Source organism: Dromaius novaehollandiae, chromosome 37 (genome assembly GCF_036370855.1).
Source record: "Dromaius novaehollandiae isolate bDroNov1 chromosome 37, bDroNov1.hap1, whole genome shotgun sequence".
NCBI lineage: Eukaryota > Metazoa > Chordata > Aves > Casuariiformes > Dromaiidae > Dromaius > Dromaius novaehollandiae.
Window position 1 is genome coordinate 432328 of NC_088136.1, and position 22179 is coordinate 454506.

Consider the following 22179-nt stretch of genomic DNA (forward strand, 5'->3'; position numbering starts at 1 on the left):
GGGTGGGGCAGCAGCCGGACGCCTGGGCCCTTTCCCCGGCTATCAAGATGTTGGGGAACGAGGAAGGAGGCGGCAGCGGCTCCGACCCCCCCCCCGGCCCCGATAGTATCGCTGCCCCCGGGGCCGCCGCCGGCCCTGACGTCAGCAGCGCAGCGGGGGGCCGGACGCCTGGGCCCCCCCAGCGGGGCGCCCCCCCTCCCCCCTCCCCGGACGCCTGGGCCCTGGCGGGGGTGGTAGCCCTGGCGCGGTGCCACCCCCTCGGGCACGCCCCCCCCCCCCCCACACCAGTCATCCCAGTCCGCTGCCACCGCTCCCAGTCACAGGCACCACTGCTGCTGCCCGGCAGGGAGGGACCCAGGCGTCCGGGAGCCTCTGCCCCCCCCCAGCCACCGCGGGACCCTGCCAAAATGAGCGAGGAGGTACCAGGGGCCCAGGCGTCCGGGGGGGCCCCAAGGGGGAGGCGACGGGAGGAGGGGCGGGAAGGGGGGGTCACCTGTCCGCATGCCCCCGCTTGTCACTGTGTCCCCCCTCCGTGCGCGTCCCCTCCCACGGCGACCCTCGTGCGCGTGTCCCTGTGCGCGTGTCCCCTGTGCGCGTCCCCCCTTTGCACGACGGGCCCCGTGCACGTCCCCTTCGCACACGTCCCCCTTGCACATCGGTCCCCGTGCACGTCCCCTTCGCACACGTCCCCCCTTGCACATCGGTCCCCGTGCACGTCCCCCATTTGCACGTGGGTCCCTGTGCACGTCCCCCCTTTGCACGCCAGTCCCCGTGCACGTCCCCCTCGTGCACGCGTCCCCCTTGCACATCGGTCCCCGTGCACGTCCCCCCTTTGCACATGGATCCCCGTGCACATCCCCCTCGTGCACGCGTCCCCCCTTTGCACACGGGTCCCCACGCACGTCCCCTCCTCATGCACGTCCCCCTCGCGCACGTCCCCCTCATGCACGTCCCCCCTTTGCACGCGGGTCCCCGCGCACGTCCCCTTCTCATGCACGTCCCCCTCGCGCACGTCCCCCTCGCACACGTCCCCCTTGCACATCGGTCCCCGCACACGTCCCCCTCGTGCACGTCCCCCTCGCGCACGTCCCCCTCGCACACGTCCCCCCTTTGCACGCCGGTCCCCGTGCACGTCCCCCTCGCGCACGTCCCCTTCGCACACGTCCTCCCTTGCACATCGGTCCCCGCACACGTCCCCCTCGTGCACGTCCCCCTCGCGCACGTCCCCCTCGCACACGTCCCCCCTTTGCACCCGAATCCCCGTGCACGTCCCCTTCGCACACGTCCCCTTTTGCACATCAGTCCCCGTGCACGTCCCCCCTTCGCACGTGTGTCCCCGTGCACGCCCCCCCTTTGCACGCCGGTCCCCGTGCATGTCCCCCTCGCGCACGTCCCCCCTTTGCACATGGATCCCCGTGCACGCCCCCCCTTCGCAGGCGTGTCCCCGCGCCCGTCCCTGACACGTGGCTCTGCCCGCAGGCCTCGCCGCCCCCCCCGTCGCCCCCCCCGGCCCCAGCCACACCGGGGCCCTGGCCGGCGTCGGCGGCGCTGCCGCGGGACGGGGCGCTGGCGGCGGCCGAGGTGGGGGTGCTGGCGGCGGTGCTGGCGCTGGCGCTGGGCGGCAACGGGCTGGTGCTGGCGGCGCTGGGCCGGGCCGGGGGGCCGCGTCCGGCCCCCCCGCTGCGCCGCTACCTGCGGCACCTGAGCGCGGCCGACCTGGGGGTGGCGGGGGGGCAGGTGCTGCCGCAGCTGCTCTGGGACCTCACCGACCGCTTCCGCGGCCCCGACGCGCTCTGCCGCGCCACCAAGTACCTCCAGGCCGTGGCCATGTTCGCCTCCGCCTACGTGGCCGTCGCCATGGCCTACGACCGCCACCGGGCCATCTGCCGGCCCTGGGCCGGACGCCGCCAGCGCCCCGGGGACGCCGGGCACCGCGGGGACACCAGGGACATGGGGGACGCCGGGGACGCCGGGGCCCGCAGCTCCCCTGGGTGCTGGGGACGCTGCCGCGGGGACGCCGGGCACCGCGGGGACACCAGGGACCGTGGGGACACTGGGGACCGTGGGGACACTGGGTGCTGGGGACGCTGCCGCGGGGACGCCGGGCACCGTGGGGACGCCGGGCACCGTGGGGACACTGGGGACCGTGGGGACACTGGGGACCGTGGGGACACTGGGTGCTGGGGACGCTGCCGCAGGGACGCCGGGCACCGCGGGGACGCCGGGGACATGGGGGACACCGGGGACCGTGGGGACACTGGGGCCCGCAGCTCCCCTGGGTGCTGGGGACGCTGCCGCGGGGACGCCGGGCACCGCGGGGACACCGGGGACCATGGGGACGCTGGGGACCGTGGGGACACTGGGGACGCCGGGGCCCGCGGGGGCATCGGGTGCTGGGGACGCTGCCGCGGGGACGCCGGGGACCGTGGGGACACCAGGGACATGGGGGACGCCGGGGACGCCGGGGCCCGCAGCTCCCCTGGGTGCTGGGGACGCTGCCGCGGGGACGCCGGGGACCGTGGGGACGCCGGGGACGCCGGGGCCCGCAGCTCCCCTGGGTGCTGGGGACGCTGCCGCGGGGACGCCGGGCACCGTGGGGACGCCGGGCACCGTGGGGACACTGGGGACCGTGGGGACACTGGGTGCTGGGGACGCTGCCGCGGGGACGCCGGGCACCATGGGGACGCCAGGGACCGTGGGGACACTGGGTGCTGGGGACGCTGCCGCGGGGACGCCGGGCACCATGGGGACACCGGGGACCGTGGGGACACTGGGTGCTGGGGACGCTGCCGCGGGGACGCCGGGGCCCCTGGGGACACCAGGGACATGGGGGACACCGGGGACACCGGGGCCCGCAGGGGCATCGGGTGCTGGGGACGCTGCCGCGGGGACGCCGGGGCCCCTGGGGACACCGGGGCCCGCGGGTGCGGGGACGGGGGGGACGGGACGCCGGGGCAGAGCCGGGGACGGGGGGACGGCGGGGACGGGGCGCCGGAGGGGCAGGGGGACCCCGGGGACCCCAAGGAGATCGGCGGGGGACACCAGGGCCCCGGTGTCCCCCCCTGGGGCACAAGGGACCCCGGCTGGGGACGTGGGGACGCCGGGGCCCCCCCCAGGGAGCGGCCGTGGGGGCCGCGGGGGCCGCGGGGGCCGCTGGCTGCCGCTTGGCGCAGGGACACCCCGGGGCCCCCTGCCACCCCCGGGGCCCCCCCTGAGTCCCTCCTGTCCCCCCTGGCACCTTGTGCCCCCCCCGTGTCCCCCCCCATGTCCCCAGGTCCTTGTGCCATCCCCATGTCCCTCCCTGTGCCCCCCCCATGCCCAGGTGCCCCTGCCACCCGTATGTCCCCCCCCATGTCCCCAGGTCCCTGTGCCCCCCCCGGGTCCCCCCCCATGTCCCCTGTGTCCTCCGGTCCCTGTGCCACTGCTGTGTCTCCCGCTGGCCCCCCCCTGCCCCTAGGTCCCCCCGCCCCCCCCATGTTGCCCCCCACGTCCCCAGGTCCCTGTGCTCCCCCCATGTCCCCCCCTGTGTCCTCAGGTCCCTGTGCCACCCCCGCGTCCCCCCCTGGCCCCCCCATGTCCCCAGGTCCCCGTGCTCCCCCCATGTCCCCCCCTGTGTCCTCAGGTCCCTGTGCCACCCCCATGTCCCTCCTGGTGTCCCCCGGTGCCCGCGCCCCCCCCATGTCCCCCCCCGGCCCCGCCGTGTCCCCCGGTGCCCGCGCCCCCCCCACGTCCCTCCCTATGTCCCCCATGTCCTCAGGTGCCACTGCCACCCCCGCGTCCCCCCCTGGCCCCGCCGTGTCCCCAGGTCCCCGCGCCCCCCCCATGTCCCCCCTGGTGTCCCGTGGTCCCTGTGCTCCCCCCGTGTCCCCCCCTGTGTCCTCAGGTCCCTGTGCCACCCCCATGTCCCTCCTGGTGTCCCCCGGTGCCCGCGCCCCCCCCATGTCCCTCCCTATGTCCCCCATGTCCCCCAGTCCCCGCGCCCCCCCCGCGCCCCCCCCCGGCCCCGCCGTGTCCCCAGGTCCCCGCGCCTCCCCCACATCCCCCTCCATGTCCCCCATGTCCCCCGGTGCCCGCGCCCCCCCCGCGCCCCCCCCCGGCCCCGCCGCCGCCCCGTCCCCCGGTGCCGGGTCCCCCGCCGCCCGCCCGCGGTGGCGGGGGCTGCGGGGGCGGTGGCGGGGGGCGTGGGGGCGGCTGCGGGGGCGGTGGGGGCCGCTGGCCACGGCCTGGTCGCTGTCGCTGCTCTTCGGGCTGCCGCAGCTGGGCGTCTTCGCGCAGCGGGAGGTGGCGGCGGGCGAGCGGGACTGCTGGGCCGCCTTCGCCCAGCCCTGGGGCGCCCGCGCCTACGTCACCTGGGTGGCCCTGGCCGTGCTGGCCGCCCCCGCCGCGCTGCTGGCCGGGCTGCAGGCCGCCGTGGCCCGGGCCCTGGGCGGGGGGCGGCGCGGGGGGGCGGCGGGGCTGGGCCGGGCCCGGGCCAAGAGCTACCGCATGGCGCTGGTGGTGCTGGGCGCCTACGTGGGCTGCTGGGCCCCCTTCTTCTGCGCCCAGCTCTGGGCCGTCTGGGACCCCCACGCGCCCGTCGAGGGTGAGCGGGGCGGCCGGGGGGCGGCGGGGGGGGCGTGGGGATGGGGGGACGCCACGGGGATGGGGGGACATCAGGGGGACGGCGGGACGCCATGGGGACACCACGGGGATGGGGGGATGGGGGGACACCATGGGGATGGGGGGACACCACAGGGATGGGGGGACATCAGGGGGATGGGGGGCCACCATGGGGACATGGGGATGGGGGGGACGCCATGGGGACATGGGGACACTATGGGGATGGGGGGACACCACGGGGACATGGGGACACCATGGGGATGGGGGGACACCATGGGGATGGGGGACACCACAGGGATGGGGGGACACCGTGGGGACACCAGGGGGATGGGGGGACACCGTGGGGATGGGGGGGGACACTGTGGGGACATGGGGACACCAGGGGGATGGGGGGACACCACAGGGAGACCATGGGGCTGTGGGGATGGGGGGACACCACAGGGATGGGGGGATGCGGGGACACCAGGGGGATGGGGGACACCACGGGGACGCCATGGGAATGGGGGGGACACTGTGGGGACATGGGGACACCAGGGGGATGGGGGGACATCAGGGGGATGGGGGGCCGCCATGGGGACATGGGGATGGGGGGGCCACCATGGGGCCACCATGGGCTGCAGGGATGGGGGGGGACACCATGGGGACATGGGGACACTATGGGGATGGGGGGACACCACGGGGACACCATGGGGATGGAGGGATGGGGGGACACCAGGGGGATGGGGGGGCCACCATGGGCTGGAGGGATGGGGGGGACACCATGGGGACATGGGGACGCCATGGGGATGGGGGGACGCCATGGGGATGGGGGGGGCCACCACGGGGACATGGGGACACCGTGGGGACGGGAGCGCACCATGGGGACATAGGGATGGGGGCCACCACGGGGACACGGGGATGTGGGTTTGGGGGGGGACACCGCGGGTCCGGGGAGGACCGTGCCCCCGCGTCCGAGGTGCGGGCGGGGGGGTCCGGGGGGGCCGTGGCCCCGAGTCCGACGTGCGGCGGCGCAGGGCCGGCGTTCACCATCCTGATGCTGCTGGCCAGCCTCAACAGCTGCACCAACCCCTGGATCTACGCCGCCTTCAGCACCAGCCTCTCGCGCGCCATGGCCCGCCTGCTCTGCCCCTGCCGCCGCCCCCGCCCCCGGCCCCGGCCCTGACCCCCCCCCCACCCCCCCGCGGCACCCGGGGATCCCTCCCATCTCCGGGGGGGCTCGCGCGGGGACGGGCGTCGCACGGGGACCCATCGCACGGAGAGGCCATTGCACGACAACACCATTGCACAAGGATGCCATTGCACGGGGACACCGTTGCACACGAACGCCATTGCACAGGGACACCATTGCACGGGGACACCATTGCACGAGGATGCCATTGCACGAGGATGCCATTGCACGGGGACACCATTGCACAAGGATGCCATTGCACGAGGACACCATTGCACGAGGACACCGTTGCACGGGGACACCATTGCACGAGGATGCCATTGCACGAGGACGCCATTGCACGGGGACACCATTGCACGGGGACACCGTTGCACGGGGACACCATTGCACAAGGATGCCATTGCACAAGGATGCCATTGCACGAGGACACTGTTGCACAAGGACACCGTTGCACGAGGACACCATTTCACGGGGACCCATCACACGAGGACACCATCACACAAGGACACGTCACACAGGGACGCCATCACACAAGGCCACGTCACACGAGGACGCCATCGCACTGGGACACGTGGCACGGGGGGGCGGGGCTTGCACGGGGGGCGGGGCTTGCACGGGGGCCGGTGCCCGGACGCGCTGCACCAATAAACGCACCATGGCTCAACCCGTCTCCCTGGGCCTTTGCCCCCGACCTTTGCCCTTTGCCCCCTGCCCTTTGCCCTCTGCCCTTTGCCCTTTGCCCCGCCTCCGCCCCTCCCTCCCCCGCCGCCTGTTTGCCGCACGTTGCCATGGAGACCGCTCTCCGCCCCCGCCCCGCCCCATGCAAATGAGCCCCCCGCGCGGCCAATCCGCCGGCCCCGTGGGTGGGGCGCCGCATGCAAATGAGGCCGCCGCCCCCTCCCGGCCGCGGCGCGGCGCGGGGGCGGGGAGGAGAGAAGAGCGGCGGCGGCGGGAGCCAATCAGCGCCCGCGCGGGGCGGAGCGGCGAGGCTCGGCGGCGGCCAATGGCGTGGCGCGGGGGTGCTCTCGCGAGAGCGCGGCGCGGGGCGGCGCCGGGCTTGGCGCGCGGCCGCGGCGGTCCCCGTGTCCCCCCCCGGCTGCCGTAGGCGCCCCGTTTCCCGCCCTCCGGGCTCCCGTAGCGGCCCGGCTCCGCCGCCGGCTCGCGCGCCGCCGCCGCCGCCATGGGCTTCCTCAAGCTCATCGAGATCGAGAACTTCAAGTCGTACAAGGGGCGGCAGATCATCGGGCCCTTCCGCCGCTTCACCGCCATCATCGGCCCCAACGGCTCCGGTGAGACCCCCGCCGCCGGCCGCCGCCTTCCCGCCATCCCCTGCGGCCCCCGCCGCTGTCTTGGCCCCCCGTGTCCCGTGATGCTTTGCGCGCGCTCCTGTCACCCCCTGCGTCCCAGGGTGCTTTGCGTGCCGCCGAGGGGGCCAGGCCCGTCCCGCGATGCGCTGCCCGGCCGCCCTCCGCTGTCCCACAATGCACCTGGGGCCTCGCCCGCTCGCCTCGGCCGCCCCACGATGCTCTGCCGCTCCCCCGCCGTCCCACAATGCACCGCGGGGCCCTTTGGGTATCCCGTGACGCGCCGTGGGCCCCTTCAGCTGTCCCACAATGCACCTGGGGCCTCGCCCGCTCGCCTCGGCCGCCCCACGATGCTCTGCCGCTCCCCCGCCGTCCCACAATGCACCGCGGGGCCCTTTGGACCATTCCGTGATGCGTTGCCGGGCCCATTGGGTATCCCATCATGCACTGCGAGCTGCTCTGGCTATCCCACAATGCACTGCGGTCTCTTTCGTCCATCTTATCATGCACTGCAAGCCGCTTCGCCCATCCCGCAGCGCATGGTGGGGCCTTGCAGCTATCCCATGATGCACCGCAGGCCCTTTTGGCCACCCCACAATGCACCGCGGGGCCCTGCAGCTATCCCATGATGCACCGCAGGCCCTTTTGGCCACCCCACAATGCACCGCGGGGCCCTGCAGCTATCCCATGATGCACCGCAGGCCCTTTTGGCCACCCCACCATGCCCCGCGGGCCCCTCTGGCTCTCCCACCATGCCCCGGGGGCCCCTCTGGCTCTCCCACAATGCCCCGCGGGCCCCTCTGGCTCTCCCACCATGCCCCGGGGGCCCCTCTGGCTCTCCCACAATGCCCCGCGGGCCCCTCTGGCTCTCCCACCATGCCCCGGGGGCCCCTCTGGCTCTCCCACAATGCCCTGGGGGCCCCTCTGGCTCTCCCACCATGCCCCGGGGGCCCCTCTGGCTCTCCCACAATGCACTGCGGTCTCTTTCGTCCATCTCATCATACACTGCAAGCCGCTTCGCCCATCCCGCAGCGCATGGCGGGGCCCTGCAGCTATCCCATGATGCACCGCAGGCCCTTTTGGCCACCCCACAATGCACCGCGGGGCCCTGCAGCTATCCCATGATGCACCGCAGGCCCTTTTGGCCACCCCACCGTGCCCCACGGGCCCCTCTGGCTCTCCCACAATGTCCCGCGGGCCCCTCTGGCTCTCCCACAATGCCCTGGGGGCCCCTCTGGCTCTCCCACAATGCCCTGGGGGCCCCTCTGGCTCTCCCACCATGCCCTGGGGGCCCCTCTGGCTCTCCCACCATGCCCCGGGGGCCCCTCTGGCTCTCCCACCATGCCCCGGGGGCCCCTCTGGCTCTCCCACAATGCCCCGCGGGCCCCTCTGGCTCTCCCACCATGCCCCGGGGGCCCCTCTGGCTCTCCCACAATGCCCTGGGGGCCCCTCTGGCTCTCCCACCATGCCCCGGGGGCCCCCCTGGCTCTCCCACCATGCCCCGGGGGCCCCCCTGGCTCTCCCACAATGCCCCGCGGGCCCCTCTGGCTCTCCCACAATGCCCTGGGGGCCCCTCTGGCTCTCCCACCATGCCCCGCGGGCCCCTCTGGCTCTCCCACAATGCCCTGCGGCCCCCTGCTCCCCCCCCAGGCAAGTCGAACCTGATGGACGCCATCAGCTTCGTGCTGGGCGAGAAGACGAGCAACCTGCGGGTGAAGACGCTGCGCGACCTGATCCACGGGGCGCCCGTGGGCAAGCCGGCCGCCAGCCGGGCCTTCGTCAGCATGGTGTACTCGGAGGAGGGCGCCGAGGACCGCACCTTCGCCCGCGTCATCGTGGGTGCGTGGGGGGCCGGGGGGTGCCGTGGGGCGGCGCCGTGGGGCAGCGGCGCCGTGGGGCGGCGCCCCCTCACCCCCCGCCCGCCCGCCGCAGGCAGCTCCTCCGAGTACAAGATCAACAACCGGGTGGTGCAGCTGAGCGAGTACAGCGAGGAGCTGGAGAAGCTGGGCATCCTCATCAAGGCCAGGAACTTCCTCGTCTTCCAGGTGGGTGCCGGCGCCCGGGGGGGCTCCCCCCGCCCCGGGGGGGCTGCCCCGCTGCCCGTTCACCACCGAGCCCCCCCCGGGCGGCGCAGGGCGCGGTGGAGTCCATCGCCATGAAGAACCCCAAGGAGCGCACGGCGCTCTTCGAGGAGATCAGCCGCTCGGGGGAGCTGGCGCAGGAGTACGACAAGCGCAAGAAGGAGATGGTGAAGGCGGAGGAGGACACGCAGTTCAACTACCACCGCAAGAAGAACATCGCCGCCGAGCGCAAGGAGGCCAAGCAGGAGAAGGAGGAGGTGCGGCGGCGGCGGGGGGGCGGCGGGGGGGCGGCGGGGCGCGCCGGCGCGGCCCCCCCACCGCCGTTTCTCCCCCCGCGCAGGCGGACCGGTACCAGCGGCTGAAGGACGAGGTGGTGCGGGCCCAGGTGCAGCTGCAGCTCTTCAAGCTGTACCACAACGAGGCCGAGATCGAGAAGCTCAACAAGGAGCTGGGGCTGAAGAACCGGGAGATCGACAAGGACAAGAAGCGCATGGACCGGGTGGAGGACGAGCTCAAGGACCGCAAGAAGGAGCTGGGCAAGATGATGCGGGAGCAGCAGCAGATCGAGAAGGAGATCAAGTAGGGGCCGGGGCGGGCGGGGGGGCGGCGCTGGGGCGCGGGGGGCGCCGGGGCCGCCCTCAGCCCGCCTCCCCCAGGGAGAAGGACTCGGAGCTCAACCAGAAGCGGCCGCAGTACATCAAGGCCAAGGAGAACACGTCGCACAAGATCAAGAAGCTGGAGGCGGCCAAGAAGTCGCTGCAGAACGCGCAGAAGCAGTACAAGAAGCGCAAGGCCGACATGGACGAGCTGGAGAAGGAGATGCTCTCGGTGGAGAAGGCGCGGCAGGAGTTCGAGGAGCGCATGGAGGAGGAGAGCCAGAGCCAGGGCCGCGACCTCACGCTGGAGGAGAACCAGGTGGGGCCGGGCCGGGGCGGCCGGGGGGCCGGGGGGGCCGCCGGGCCGCCGCTGATCCCCCCCCCGCGCTGCCCCCCAGGTGAAGAAGTACCACCGGCTGAAGGAGGAGGCCAGCAAGCGGGCGGCCACGCTGGCCCAGGAGCTGGAGAAGTTCAACCGCGACCAGAAGGCCGACCAGGACCGCCTGGACCTGGAGGAGCGCAAGAAGGTGGAGACGGAGGTGAGTCGGGGCCCCCCGCGGCCCCCCCCCCCGCCACGGCCCCCCCCCGCCGCCGCGGCCGCCCTCACCCCGCTCTGCCGCAGGCCAAGATCAAGCAGAAGCTGCGGGAGATCGAGGAGAACCAGAAGCGCATCGAGAAGCTGGAGGAGTACATCGCCACCAGCAAGTGTGTCCCCGAGGGCTGCCCGGCCCCGCGTGCCCGCCTCTGTGTCCCTGAGGTGTCCCCCAGCCCCGTGTCCCCATCTCTGTGTCCCTGAGGTGTCCCCCAGCCCCGCGTGCCCGCCTCTGTGTCCCTGAGGTGTCCCTCGTCCCCGCGTCCCCGTCTCTGTGCCCCTGGGCTGGTCCTTGGGGTGTCCCCCGTCCCCGTGTCCCCATCTTTGTGTCCCCAAAGGCTGTTCCGGCCCCGCGTCCCCATCTCTGTGCCCCTGGGCTGGTCCTTGAGGTGTCCCCCGTCCCCATGTCCCCATCTCTGTGTCCCCGAGGGCTGCCCCGGCCCCACGTCCCCCTCTCTGTGCCCCTGGGCTGGTCCTTGGGGTGTCCCCCGTCCCCGTGTCCCCATCTTTGTGTCCCCAAGGGCTGTTCTGGCCCCATGTCCCTGTCTCTGTGCCCCTGGGGTGGTCCTTGGGGTGTCCCCCGTCCCCGTGTCCCCATCTCTGTGTCCCCAAGGGCTGTTCTGGCTCCGCGTCCCCCTCTCTGTGCCCGTGGGGTGGTCCCTGAGGTGTCCCTTGTCCCTGTGTCCCCATCTCTGCGTCCCCGAGGGCTGCCCCGGCCCCACGTCCCCCTCTCCGTGCCCCTGGGGTGGTTCTTGAGGTGTCCCTCATCCCCGTGTCCCCCCCGCCGTGTCCCTGGGGTGGTTTTTGGGGTGTCCCTTGTCCCCGTGTCCCCATTTCTGTGCCCCCGAGGTGTCCCCCGTCCCCGTCCCCGCGCCCCGGGCAGCCCCCGAGGTGCCCCCCCGCGTGCCCCCGCGCCCGCAGGCAGTCGCTGGAGGAGCAGAAGCGGCTGGAGGGGGAGCTGACGGAGGAGGTGGAGCTGGCCAAGCGCCGCATCGACGAGATCAACAAGGAGCTGAACCAGGTGATGGAGCAGCTGGGCGACGCCCGCATCGACCGGCAGGAGAGCAGCCGCCAGCAGCGCAAGGCCGAGATCATGGACAGCATCAAGCGCCTCTACCCCGGCTCCGTGGTGCGTCCGGGGGGCGGGGGGGGGGGCTCGCCCCACGGCCGGGGGGCTGGGGGGGGCTCGCCCCACGGATGCGGGAGCTCGGGGGCGGCCGCGACCCGGAGAGGCCTCGCGGCCCCCGAGCAGCCGCAGCCCTCGGGCTTCCCCAGCCCCCCATCCCGCCCCCCAAACGTGCCCCCCGGCACCCCGTAACCCCCCCCCGCCGTCCCCCCCCCAGTACGGGCGCCTCATCGACCTGTGCCAGCCCACGCAGAAGAAGTACCAGATCGCGGTGACCAAGGTGCTGGGCAAGAACATGGACGCCATCATCGTGGACTCGGAGAAGACGGGCCGCGACTGCATCCAGTACATCAAAGAGCAGCGGGGCGAGCCCGAGACCTTCCTGCCCCTCGACTACCTGGAGGTGGGAGCCGGGGGGGGCGGGGGACCCCCGGGGGGCGAGCGGGGACCCTCGGAAAGGCCGGGGGGGCGTGTGGGGCTCCGGGGGTGTTCGGGGATGTGGGGATCCCTCGGGGCTGGGGGTCTTCACAGGGGATCGGGGTTTGGGGAGCCCCATTTCAGGGCCCCCCAGGGGTTTTGGGGGGGCCCCGTTTAACCCCTTGGGGCTCGGGGACCTCCCTGGGGTGTCGGGGTTTGGGGAGCCCCATTTCAGGGTCCCCCAGGGGTTTTGGGGGGGCCCCGTTTAACCCCTTGGGGCTTGGGGACCTCCCTGGGGTGTCGGGGTTTGGGGAGCCCCATTTCAGGGTCCCCCGGGGGTGTCGGGGTTTGGGGGAGCCCCATTTAACCCCCGGGGGCTCAGGGAGCTCCCTGGGGGTGTCAGGGTTTGGGGGGGCCCCATTTAACCCCGGGGGCTCAGGGAGCTCCCTGGGGGTGTCAGGGTTTGGGGAGCCCCATTTCAGGGCCCCCCCGGGGGTGTCGGGGTTTGGGGGGGGCCCATTTAACCCCTGGGGGCTCAGGGACTTCCCTGGGGGTGTCAGGGTTTGGGGAGCCCCGTTTCAGGGGGTGTCGGGGCTTGGGGGGGCCCCGTTTCGGGGCGGGGGGGCCCCGCCTGAGCCGCGGGGGCGCAGGTGAAGCCGACGGACGAGAAGCTGCGGGAGCTGAAGGGGGCGAAGCTGGTGATCGACGTGATCCGCTACGAGCCGCCGCACATCAAGAAGGCGCTGCAGTACGCCTGCGGCAACGCCCTGGTCTGCGACAACGTCGAGGACGCCCGGCGCATCGCCTTCGGGGGCCACCAGCGCCACAAGGTGGGGGCCACCCCCCCCCCCCCCCAGCGCCGCCCCGGAGGGAGGGCCCAGGCGTCCGGCGCTCACCCCCGCTCCCCCCGCAGACCGTGGCGCTGGACGGGACCCTCTTCCAGAAGTCGGGGGTGATCTCGGGCGGCGCCAGCGACCTCAAGGCCAAGGCCCGGCGCTGGGACGAGAAGGCCGTGGACAAGCTCAAGGAGAAGAAGGAGCGGCTCACGGAGGAGCTCAAGGTGGGGCCCTGCCCCGCCGGCCCCCTTCCTTCGCCCGGAGCGTCGCGACGGCCGCGCAAAGCCCCGTTCTGTGTTCTAGGGCGCCGCTGCGTATCTCAAAGCCGGCTGCGCGGCCTCGTAGCCTTAACAAGCCGTAGAGCTTAAAACTGGGCGTTTTCCCTTTTTGCAGGCGTTTTAGGGGCCGTACGGATTCCAAAAACGTGTGTTTCTCTCTGCAAAAACCCTTTTCTCTCTCCCTGGGCGCTCGGGGGCCGCGCGGAAGCCAGAACTGGGCGTTTCTTTCGTCCCAGGCACCGTCGAGGCTTCGAAGACCCTAAAACCGTCCTTTTTGTCCCGCTGGCGTCGCAGGGGCCGCGGCGGCGGCCAGGCCCGGCCCCTCACCGCCTGCCCCCCTCCCGCCCGCAGGAGCAGATGAAGGCGAAGCGGAAGGAGGCCGAGCTGCGCCAGGTCCAGTCGCAGGCCCACGGCCTCCAGATGCGGCTCAAGTACTCGCAGAGCGACCTGGAGCAGACCAAGACCCGGCACCTGGCCCTCAACCTCCAGGTACCGCGCGCCGGCCCCGCTCGGGGCGCCGCGGGGGCTGCCCGGCCCCTGCCCGGCCCGTGTTTGGGGGGTTTCCCCCGTTTTTGGGTGTTCCATAGACACACTGGAGCATAACAAGCGCTAAACGGCCTCGCTGTAGCTCTTTTACTAAATATACAGTCTTTTTTGGGTGTTGGAAGAGCTATTGAGCGTTTCAGGGGTCCCGTAGGCTCCCTGGAGGCGCTGCGGAGCCATAGGGACCCCCCCGGGGCAGCCGGGCTCCGTACGGCCCGGGGGGGTTCACCGGAGGCGGGGGGGGTCCCCGGGCACGTGCTGACCCCCCTCCCCGCCCCCTCCTGCAGGAAAAGTCGAAGCTGGAGAGCGAACTGGCCAATTTTGGGCCCCGGATCAACGACATCAAGCGAATCATCCAGGGCCGGGAGCGGGAGATGAAGGACCTCAAGGAGAAGATGAACCAGGTGGGAGCGGGGGGAGCGGCGGGGCTGGGGGGGCCCCGTGGGGGTCCCGTGGGGGTCCCGTGGGGGTCCCCGCGGGGCTGACGGCCGCCCCCGCCCCGGCCGTTCCCCGCAGGTGGAGGACGAGGTCTTCGAGGAGTTCTGCCGCGAGATCGGCGTCAGGAACATCCGCGAGTTCGAGGAGGAGAAGGTCAAGCGGCAGAACGAGATCGCCAAGAAGAGGTGGGGCGCGGGGGGCAGGCCGGGACCCCCCCGGGGCCGCGGGGGGGTGAGGCCGTGGGGCTGAGGCCGTGGGTCGCGGCAGGCTGGAGTTCGAGAACCAGAAGACGCGGCTGGGGATCCAGCTGGACTTTGAGCGCAACCAGCTGCGGGAGGACCAGGAGAAGGTGCTGATGTGGGAGCAGGGCGTGCGCAAGGACGAGGCCGAGATCGAGAAGCTCAAGAAGGTGGGCGGGGCCGGGGCGGGGCCGGGGGCGGGGCCGGGGGCGGGGCTAACGCCGGCCGCGCCCGCAGGAGGAGCAGCGGCACATGAAGATCATCGACGAGACCATGGCGCAGCTGCAGGACCTGAAGAACCAGCACCTGGCCAAGAAGTCGGAGGTGAACGACAAGAACCACGAGATGGACGAGATCCGCAAGAAGCTGGGCGGGGCCAACAAGTGAGGCGGGGCCACGCGGCTGGGGGCAGGGCCACGCGGCTGGGGGTGGGGCCAAGAAAGGGGGTGGAGCCTGCTGCCACTTTGTGCCACCGCCCACGTGATGCCACCGCCCACGTGATGCCCCCCCCCCTCGTAGCAGCCTGGTGCGCGATTGGCTGTGGGGCGGAGGGGTGTGGCCAGGCCGGGGGGCGGGGCCTCGGCCTGACCCCGCCCCCTCGGCAGGGAGATGACCCACCTGCAGAAGGAGGTGACGGCCATCGAGACGAAGCTGGAGCAGAAGCGCAGCGACCGCCACAACCTGCTGCAGGCCTGCAAGATGCAGGACATCAAGCTGCCCCTCTCCAAGGGCACCATGGACGACATCAGCCAGGAGGAGGTGGGGCCGGGCGCGGGGGGCCGGGGCCGCGCGGGCGGGGAGGGAGCGGGCTCGCGGCGGGGCTGGGGGTTTGGGGGCGCCCCGCAGTGACCGTGGGGCCCGGGGCCGCCCCCCACGCCGCCCCACGCGCAGGGGGGCCCGTCCGGGGAGGAGCCGGTGAGCAGCTCGCAGCGCACCTCCAGCCTCTACGCCCGCGAGGCGCTCATCGAGATCGACTACAGCGACCTCCCCGAGGAGCTCAAGGTGCGCCGGCCCTTTAACGCGGGCCCCGCCCCCTCGCCAGGCCCCGCCCCTTCCCCTAGGGCCCCGCCCCTTCCCCTAGGGCCCCCCCTTCCCCTAGGGCCCCCCCTTCCCCTAGGGCCCCCCCTTCTCCTTGGGCCCCTTCCTGGGTGGGCAGCGAGGCTCCACCCCTGTACTAAGCCACGCCCAGGCTATTAGCATGGCAAGCCCCACCCCCTTTCAAGCCCCACCCCCTTTCAAGCCCCACCCCCTTTCAAGCCCCACCCTCAGGGTGAGGTCACAGTCCCCAAGCTCCTCCCCCTCCCCACTTACCCCCGGGGGACCCTGAGCTCCACTCCCTGCCCTGCCTGCTGAGGCCCCACCCCCTCGGAGGCCCCGCCCCCTGAGCCCCACCCCCACAGGCTCCATCCCATGAGCCCCCGCCCCTCTGAGGCCCCGCCCCCTGAGCCCCCACCCCCACAGGCTCCACCCCATGAGCCCCGCCCCTCCGAGGCCCCACCCCCTGCCCAGCCAAAGCCCCACCCCCTGAGCCCCCACCCCGCAGGCTCCACCCCCATGAGCCCCCACCCCTCGGAGGCCCTGCCCCCTGCCCAGCCAAAGCCCCTCCCCCCTGAGGCCCCGCCCCCTGAGGCCCCGCCCCCGCAGTCTCCACCCCCATGAGCCCCCGCCCCTCCGAGGCCCCGCCCCCTGCCCAGCCCAAGCCCTGCCTCGCCCTGCGGAGGCCCCGCCCCCTGGGCCCCGCCCGCTGAGGCCCCGCCCCAGGACGCCCAGGCGGAGGAGGAGATCCGGCAGGAGATGAACCAGCTGCAGCAGCGGCTGACGGAGCAGCAGAGCGTCCTGCAGCGCATCGCCGCCCCCAACATGAAGGCCATGGAGAAGCTGGAGAGCGTCCGCGACAAGTTCCAGGAGACCTCCGACGGTGACGCGGGCCGGGGGGGCACGGGGGGGACACGGGGGGACACGGGGAGCGTCCGCGACAAGTTCCAGGAGACCTCCGACGGTGACGCGGGCCGGGGGGGCACGGGGGGGGGACACGGGGGGCACGGGGGGACACGGGGAGCGTCCGCCACAAGTTCCAGGAGACCTCCGACGGTGACGCGGGCCGGGGGGGCACGGGGGGGGGGGACACGGGGGGCACGGGGGGACACGGGGAGCGTCCGCCACAAGTTCCAGGAGACCTCCGACGGTGACGCGGGCCGGGGGGGGCACGGGGGGGGGCACGGGGGGCACGGGGGGACACGGGGAGCGTCCGCCACAAGTTCCAGGAGACCTCCGACGGTGACGCGGGCCGGGGGGGGCACGGGGGGGGGCACGGGGGGCACGGGGGGACACGGGGAGCGTCCGCGACAAGTTCCAGGAGACCTCCGACGGTGACGCGGGCCGGGGGGGCACGGGGGGGGCACAGGGGGGACACGGGGAGCGTCCGCCACAAGTCCCAGGAGACCTCCGACGGTGACGCGGGCCGGGGGGGCACGGGGGGGGGACACGGGGGGGGGCACGGGGAGCGTCCGCCACAAGTCCCAGGAGACCTCCGACGGTGACGCGGGCCGGGGGGGCACGGGGGGGGGCACGGGGGGCACGGGGAGCGTCCGCCACAAGTCCCAGGAGACCTCCGACAGTGACGCGGGCCGGGGGGGCACGGGGGGCACGGGGGGGCACGGGGAGCGTCCACGACAAGTTCCAGGAGACCTCCGACGGTGACGCGGGCCGGGGGGGTACGGGGGGGGGCACGGGGGGACACGGGGAGCGTCCGCCACAAGTCCCAGGAGACCTCCGACGGTGACGCGGGCCGGGGGGGCACGGGGGGGGGGCACGGGGGGACACGGGGAGCGTCCGCCACAAGTCCCAGGAGACCCCCGACGGTGACGCGGGCCGGGGGGGGCACGGGGGGACACGGGGAGCATCCACAAGCCCCAGGAGACCTCCAACAGTGACGGGGGGGGACATGGGGGGCACGGGGGGACATGGGGGGACACAGAGGACATCCACGAGTGCCAGGAGACCTCTGACGGTGACACAAGGGGACGTGGGGGGCACGCGGGGGACACGGGGAGCATCCACGAGCCCCAGGAGACCTCCGACGGTGACACGGGGGACATGGGGGACACGGGGGGGACACGGGGGGACACAGAGGACATCCACAAGTCCCAGGAGACCTCTGACGGTGACACAAGGGGACACGGGGGGACATGGGGGGACACGGGGAGCATCCACGAGCCCCAGGAGACCCCCGACGGTGACACGGGGGGCACGGGGGGGACACGGGGAGCATCCACGAGTCTCAGGAGACCTCCAACAGTGACGGGGGGGGACACGGGGGGCACAGGGGGGACACGGGGAGCATCCACGAGCCCCAGGACACCCCCGACGGTGCCACGAGGACGCGGGGGGACGCGGGGGACGGGCCGTCGCGGCGGTGGGGGGGGGGGGACCCCCCCGCTGAGCCCCCCCGCTGAGCCCCCCCGCGGCCCGCGCAGAGTTCGAGGCGGCGCGGAAGCGGGCCAAGAAGGCCAAGCAGGCGTTCGAGCAGATGAAGAAGGAGCGCTTCGACCGCTTCAACGCCTGCTTCGAGTCCGTGGCCACCAACATCGACGAGATCTACAAGGCCCTGTCGCGCAACAGCAGCGCCCAGGTACCGCCGCCCGCTCGCACGGGGGGGGGGGGGGGGCCTCGCACGGGGCCTCGCGTGACCCCCCCGCGCCCCCCAGGCCTTCCTGGGCCCCGAGAACCCCGAGGAGCCCTACCTGGACGGCATCAACTACAACTGCGTGGCGCCCGGCAAGCGCTTCCGCCCCATGGACAACCTCTCCGGCGGCGAGAAGACCGTGGCCGCCCTCGCCCTGCTCTTCGCCATCCACAGGTGGGGCCCCCCCCGGACGCCGGGGCCCCCCCCCCGGACGCCAGGGCCCCCTGGCCACCCCGGACCCCCGGGTTCTTACTTCTGCCCCCCCCCCCCCCCCAGCTATAAACCGGCCCCGTTTTTCGTCCTGGATGAGATCGACGCGGCGCTGGACAACACCAACATCGGCAAGGTGGGCGCGGGGGGGCCCCGGGGGGGGCTCTGGGCCTCCTGGGGGGGCTTTGGGGGCTCCCCGGGGGCAGTTTGGGGCTCTGGGAGGGGGCTCGGGTCTCCCTGGGGGCAGTTTGGGGTCCTGGGGGGGCTTTGGGGGCTCCCGGGGGCAGTTTGGGGCTCTGGGAGGGGCTCAGGTCTCCCTGGGGGCAGTTTGGGGTCCTGGGGGGGCTTTGGGGGCTCCCGGGGGCAGTTTGGGGCTCTGGGAGGGGGCTCAGGTCTCCCTGGGGGCAGTTTGGGGTCCTGGGGGGGCTTTGGGGGCTCCCCGGGGGCAGTTTGGGGCTCTGGGAGGGGGTTTGGGTCTCCCCGGGGGCAGTTTGGGGTCCTGGGGGGGCTTTGGGGGCTCCCCGGGGGCAGTTTGGGGCTCTGGGAGGGGGTTGGGTCTCCCCGGGGGCACTTTGGGGTCCTGGGGGGGCTTTGGGGGCTCCCCGGGGGCAGTTTGGGGCTCTGGGAGGGGGGTTGGGTCTCCCCGGGGGCAGTTTGGGGTCCTGGGGGAGGTTTTGGTTGACCAGGGGGTTTTGGGGCTCCCCAGGGGGTGATTTGGGGGTTCCTGGGGGGGTTGTGGGGTCCCTGGGGGGTCCCTGGCAGAGGTTTGGGGTCCCCGGGGGGGGGTCAGGGCTCCATGGGGGCAGTTTTGGGCTCGACAGGGCAGTTTTGGGGCCCCCGGGGGTGTTTTGGGGCCCCGGGGGAGGTTTAGGGGTCCCTCGGGCAGCTCTGGGCCCGGTGCTGGGGTCCCCCGGCTGCTTTGGAGTCCCCTGATGTGGTTTCGGGTGCCCTTTTGGGGTCCCCAGCTGCAGTTTTGGGGTCCCCCGGCTGCTTTGGGCCCCCCGGGCGCAGTTTTGGGTGGCTTGGGGGTCCCTGGGTGCAGTTTAGGGGTCCCTGGGTGCAGTTTGGGGGTCACCGGGGTGGTTTTGGGGTCACCTGGGTGGTTTAGGGGTCACGGGGTGCCATTTTGGGGTCCCTAACTGCAGTTTTGGGGTCCCCCGGCTGCTTTGGGCCCCCCGGGCGCAGTTTTGGGTGGCTTGGGGGTCCCTGGGTGCAGTTTGGGGGTCACCAGGGTGGTTTTGGGGCTGCGGGGGGGCATTTCGGGGTCCTGGGCTGCAGTTTGGGGGCAGGGGTTGGTTTTGGGGTCGCAGGGGGCCATTTTGGGGTCCCTGGCTGCAGTTTCGGGGTCCCCGGGTGCAGTTTCGGGGTCACTGGGGTGGTTTTGGGGTCGCAGGGGGCCATTTCAGGGTCCCTGGCTGCAGTTTCGGGGTCCCCGGGTGCAGTTTTGGGGTCACTGGGGTGGTTTGGGGGTCGCAGGGGGCCATTTTGGGGTCCCTGGCTGCAGTTTCGGGGTCCCTGGGTGCAGTTTTGGGGTCACTGGGGTGGTTTTGGGGTCGCAGGGGGCCATTTTGGGGTCCCTGGCTGCAGTTTCGGGGTCCCTGGGTGCAGTTTTGGGGTCACTGGGGTGGTTTGGGGGCTGTAGGGGGCCATTTTGGGGTCCCTGGCTGCAGTTTTGGGGTCCCCCAGCTGCTTTGGGCCCCCTGGGCACAGTTTTGGGTGGCTTGGGGGTCCCTGGGTGCAGTTTAGGGGCCCCTGGCTGCAGTTTCGGGGTCCCCGGGTGCAGTTTTGGGGTCACTGGGGTGGTTTGGGGGCTGTAGGGGGCCATTTCAGGGTCCCTGGCTGCAGTTTCGGGGTCCCTGGGTGCAGTTTTGGGGTCACTGGGGTGGTTTGGGGGTCGCAGGGGGCCATTTTGGGGTCCCCGGCTGCAGTTTCGGGGTCCCCGGGTGCAGTTCGGGGCTCCCCGGGGTGCTTTCGGGGTCCCCGGGTGCCGTTTCGGGGTCCTGGGCTGCAGTTCGGGGCCGGGGGGCGGCGGCGGGGGCCGTTTCCGGGGTCCCCGGGCGCTGACCCCCCCGGCCCCCCCCCGCAGGTGGCCAACTACATCAAGGAGCAGTCGGCCGCCAACTTCCAGGCCATCGTCATCTCCCTCAAGGAAGAGTTTTACACCAAGGCCCAGAGCCTCATCGGCGTCTACCCCGAGGTGGGACGCGCGGGGGGGGGGGCGGCGGGGGGGCCCCCTGCAGGGACAGACCCCCCCCGGGGGGAGGGACCCCCCCCCGGAGCCCCACAGCGGTGGATCCTTGCAGGAGGCTCTCAGTGCCTGGGGGGGGGGTTGATGCACTGGGGTAAATACCGGGGGGGGGGGTGGATACCCCTGGGGGGGGGGATCCCCGGGGGGGGACACGGTGATTTACCGCCTCCCCCCCCCCCCCCCAGCAAGGCGACTGCGTCATCAGCAAGGTGCTGACCTTCGACCTCACCAAGTACCCCGACGCCAACCCCAACCCCAACGAGCAGTGACCCCCCCGCCGCCCCCCCCCCCCCGAATCATGGTCTCGCTTTGTCGTGGCGCCGGGGGGAGCGCGCGGGGGGCCTGGCACGATGCCTCCCCCCCCCCCCCCGGGCCGTTTTATGTCGTTTCTGTGCTTTTCGGTGATGATAATAAAGGATTTCGATTCCCCCCGCGGCGACTCCAGTGTTTGGGGGGGGGGGGCTCCCCTTCCCCGGGGGCCGTATAGGGGCACACAGCCCTCCCCGGCCCTATGGGGCCGTAGGGATCTCCTCCAGGGCCCTATGGGGCCGTATGGACCCCCACGGGGCCCTATGGAGCCGTCGCGCCCCCACCCTCAGGCTCTATAGGGGCCGTACGGGCTCCTCTGGGGCTCTATGGGGCCGTAGGGACCCCCTTGGGCTATATAGGGGCTGTATGGATTCCTATGGGGCTCTATGGGGCTGTAGGGACCCCCTTGGGCTATATAGGCGCCCGTATGGATTCCTATGGGGCTCTATGGGGCCGTAGGGACCCCCTTGGGCTATATAGGGGCCGTATGGATTCCTGTGGGGCTCTATGGGGCCGTAGGGACCCCCTTGGGCTATATAGGCGCCCGTATGGATTCCTATGGGGCTCTATGGGGCTGTAGGGACCCCCTTGGGCTATATAGGGGCCATATGGGCTCCTCTGGGGCTCTACGGGGCCGTAGGGACCCCCTTGGGCTATATAGGGGCCGTATGGATTCCTATGGGGCTCTATGGGGCCGTAGGGACCCCCCTTGGGCTATATAGGGGCTGTATGGATTCCTGTGGGGCTCTATGGGGCCATAGGGACCCCCTTGGGCTATATAGGGGCCGTATGGGCTCCTCTGGGGCTCTACGGGGCCGTAGGGACCCCCCCTTGGGCTATATGGGGGCCGTATGGATTCCTGTGGGGCTCTATGGGGCCGTAGGGACCCCCTTGGGCTATATGGGGGCCGTATGGATTCCTATGGGGCTGTACGAACCCCCAGGCGCTTATAGGGCCGTATAGACCCGAGGTGGGGGGGCCCTACAGGGGTTATACTGATGCCCGTTGTATGATAGGACGCCTCGGGCTACATATAGGGGCCATACGTACCCCGGTGGGGGCCCTACGAGGGTGCCAGCGACCCCTCGGCACCATAGGGACCTCATGGGGGGGGCCGGGCCGCAGGGACCCCCCTGTGAGCTATATGGGGGCTGTAGGGATCCCTTGGGGGCCTTATGGGGGCCGCAGGGCCCCCCCGGGGCCATATGGAGGTGTGGGAGGGCCTATAGGGGCTAGAGGACCCCCATGGGGCCATATGGGGGGGTATGGATGTGGGGGGGTCATGTAGGGGCTGGAGGACACCATATAGGGGGTGTATGGAGCTGTGGGGGGGTCATATAGGGGGTGTATGGAGGTGGGGGGGTCATATAGGGGCCACAGGGTCCCCATGGGGCCATATAGGGGGGGTATGGAGGTGGGGGGGTCATATAGGGACCCCCCGGGGCCATATGGGGGGGCGTATGGAGGTGGGGGGGTCGCATAGAGGCCACAGGACCCCCGTGGAGCCATG

The 22179-nt window shown here is 72.5% G+C and overlaps 2 protein-coding genes across 2 annotated transcripts; both read left to right on the plus strand.

Moving 5' to 3' along the window:
- The first annotated feature begins 308 nt into the window (after positions 1–308).
- LOC135325404 (vasopressin V2 receptor-like) lies at positions 309–5786 on the plus strand. Its single transcript, XM_064503420.1, has 4 exons — positions 309–419; positions 1480–2164; positions 3884–4582; positions 5613–5786. The coding sequence occupies exons 1-4, from the start codon at positions 408–410 to the stop codon at positions 5759–5761; spliced, it is 1545 nt and encodes a 514-aa protein (XP_064359490.1). The 5' UTR covers positions 309–407; the 3' UTR covers positions 5762–5786.
- Positions 5787–6806: 1020 nt separating this feature from the next.
- SMC1A (structural maintenance of chromosomes 1A) lies at positions 6807–20792 on the plus strand. The gene is made up of 25 exons (XM_064503490.1): positions 6807–7056; positions 8722–8910; positions 9004–9116; positions 9206–9409; positions 9493–9731; positions 9809–10067; positions 10147–10287; positions 10371–10453; positions 11262–11469; positions 11684–11869; positions 12534–12713; positions 12797–12943; positions 13349–13486; positions 13828–13944; positions 14057–14163; positions 14246–14387; positions 14455–14600; positions 14823–14976; positions 15109–15219; positions 15979–16135; positions 17694–17848; positions 17925–18076; positions 18179–18248; positions 20199–20309; positions 20546–20792. Exons 1-25 carry the CDS (start codon positions 6948–6950, stop codon positions 20627–20629), a joined length of 3702 nt encoding a protein of 1233 aa, XP_064359560.1. The 5' UTR covers positions 6807–6947; the 3' UTR covers positions 20630–20792.
- The last annotated feature ends 1387 nt before the right edge of the window (positions 20793–22179 follow it).